General features: G+C 32.3%; 1 protein-coding gene across 1 annotated transcript; it reads left to right on the top strand.

Moving 5' to 3' along the window:
• Nucleotides 1-199: 199 nt before the first annotated feature.
• LOC124890533 (ATP-dependent DNA helicase PIF4-like) lies at nucleotides 200-1,064 on the top strand (the record flags this gene model as incomplete). Its single annotated transcript, XM_047402355.1, has 2 exons — nucleotides 200-803; nucleotides 954-1,064. Coding segments are annotated over exons 1-2 (715 nt in total), but the record flags the coding sequence as incomplete, so codon positions are not given.
• Between the last annotated feature and the right edge of the window lie 57 nt (nucleotides 1,065-1,121).

Raw genomic sequence — 1,121 nt, 5'->3', positions numbered from 1 at the left:
TCAAAATGTTTTAAAAGTGTTTATCATAGAAGTACCTTAAGTATTGACAGATTTCTCGATATTTTTTATAAAATTATAAGTGATACCTTTTTTTTTTATAGGGATTGAGCTAACAAATGATGAAATGAAAAATCGTTGTCTGCAAAAGTTGGATAATTTATTAAAAGATAGTGGACGAAGTTTTCAGAATTTTTTAGCAATGCCAAAGCCAACTTATAATGCAGAACAACTTGATGTTACCAATAGACTAATCCTTGAGGAATTACGTTACAATAAATGCTCTCTATCCAAAGAACATGAGAAACTTCTGAATAAATTAACAGAGGAGCAAAGGTCAATTTATGACAGAATCATAACAACAACAGTGAAGCGCAACAAAGGAGGTTTTTTCTTTTTATATGTCCATGGAGGAATTGGAAAGACTTTTATATGGAGGACTTTGTCTTCAACAATAGGATCTAAAGGAGATATTGTTTTAACAGTTGCGTCTAGTGGAATTGCATCACTTTTATTATCCGGAGGTCGAACAACGCATTCAAGATTTGCTATACCACTCAATGCAATTGAAGATTCAACATGTAATATAAAACAGGGAAGCCCTCTTGCAAGTTTGATAGTGAAGACAAAGTTAATTATTTGGGATGAGGCACCAATGATGCATAGATATTGTTTTGAAGCTCTTGACAAAACTTTAAGAGATATTCTTAGATTTGAAGATATATCTAATTTAGATCGGCCATTTGGAGGTAAAACAGTTGTACTTGGTGGGGACTTTAGACAAATTCTACCGGTCATTACAAAAGGTAACAGACAGGATATTATAAATGCTACCCTTAATTTTTCATATTTGTGGGTTGACCGTCATTTACTAAAGCTAACAAAGAATATGAGGTTAGAAGGTAATCCTGAATCATATTTGAATGCTCGAATAGAATTTGCAGATTGAATTTTAGCTGTTGGAGATGGTATGATTGGTAATTCAGTTGATGGAATTGGAAATGTTCCTATACTTGATGATGTTCTTATTAGTGATTATGAAGATCCTATTTCTGCAATTGTCAACAGTACATATCTAGATTTTTATTCACATTGCAGTGATGTAACATACTTACAGAAAAGAG

The sequence above is a fragment of the Capsicum annuum genome, unplaced genomic scaffold (genome assembly GCF_002878395.1).
Source record: "Capsicum annuum cultivar UCD-10X-F1 unplaced genomic scaffold, UCD10Xv1.1 ctg19574, whole genome shotgun sequence".
Lineage (NCBI taxonomy): Eukaryota > Viridiplantae > Streptophyta > Magnoliopsida > Solanales > Solanaceae > Capsicum > Capsicum annuum.
This window is presented reverse-complemented; position numbering and strand designations above follow the sequence as displayed.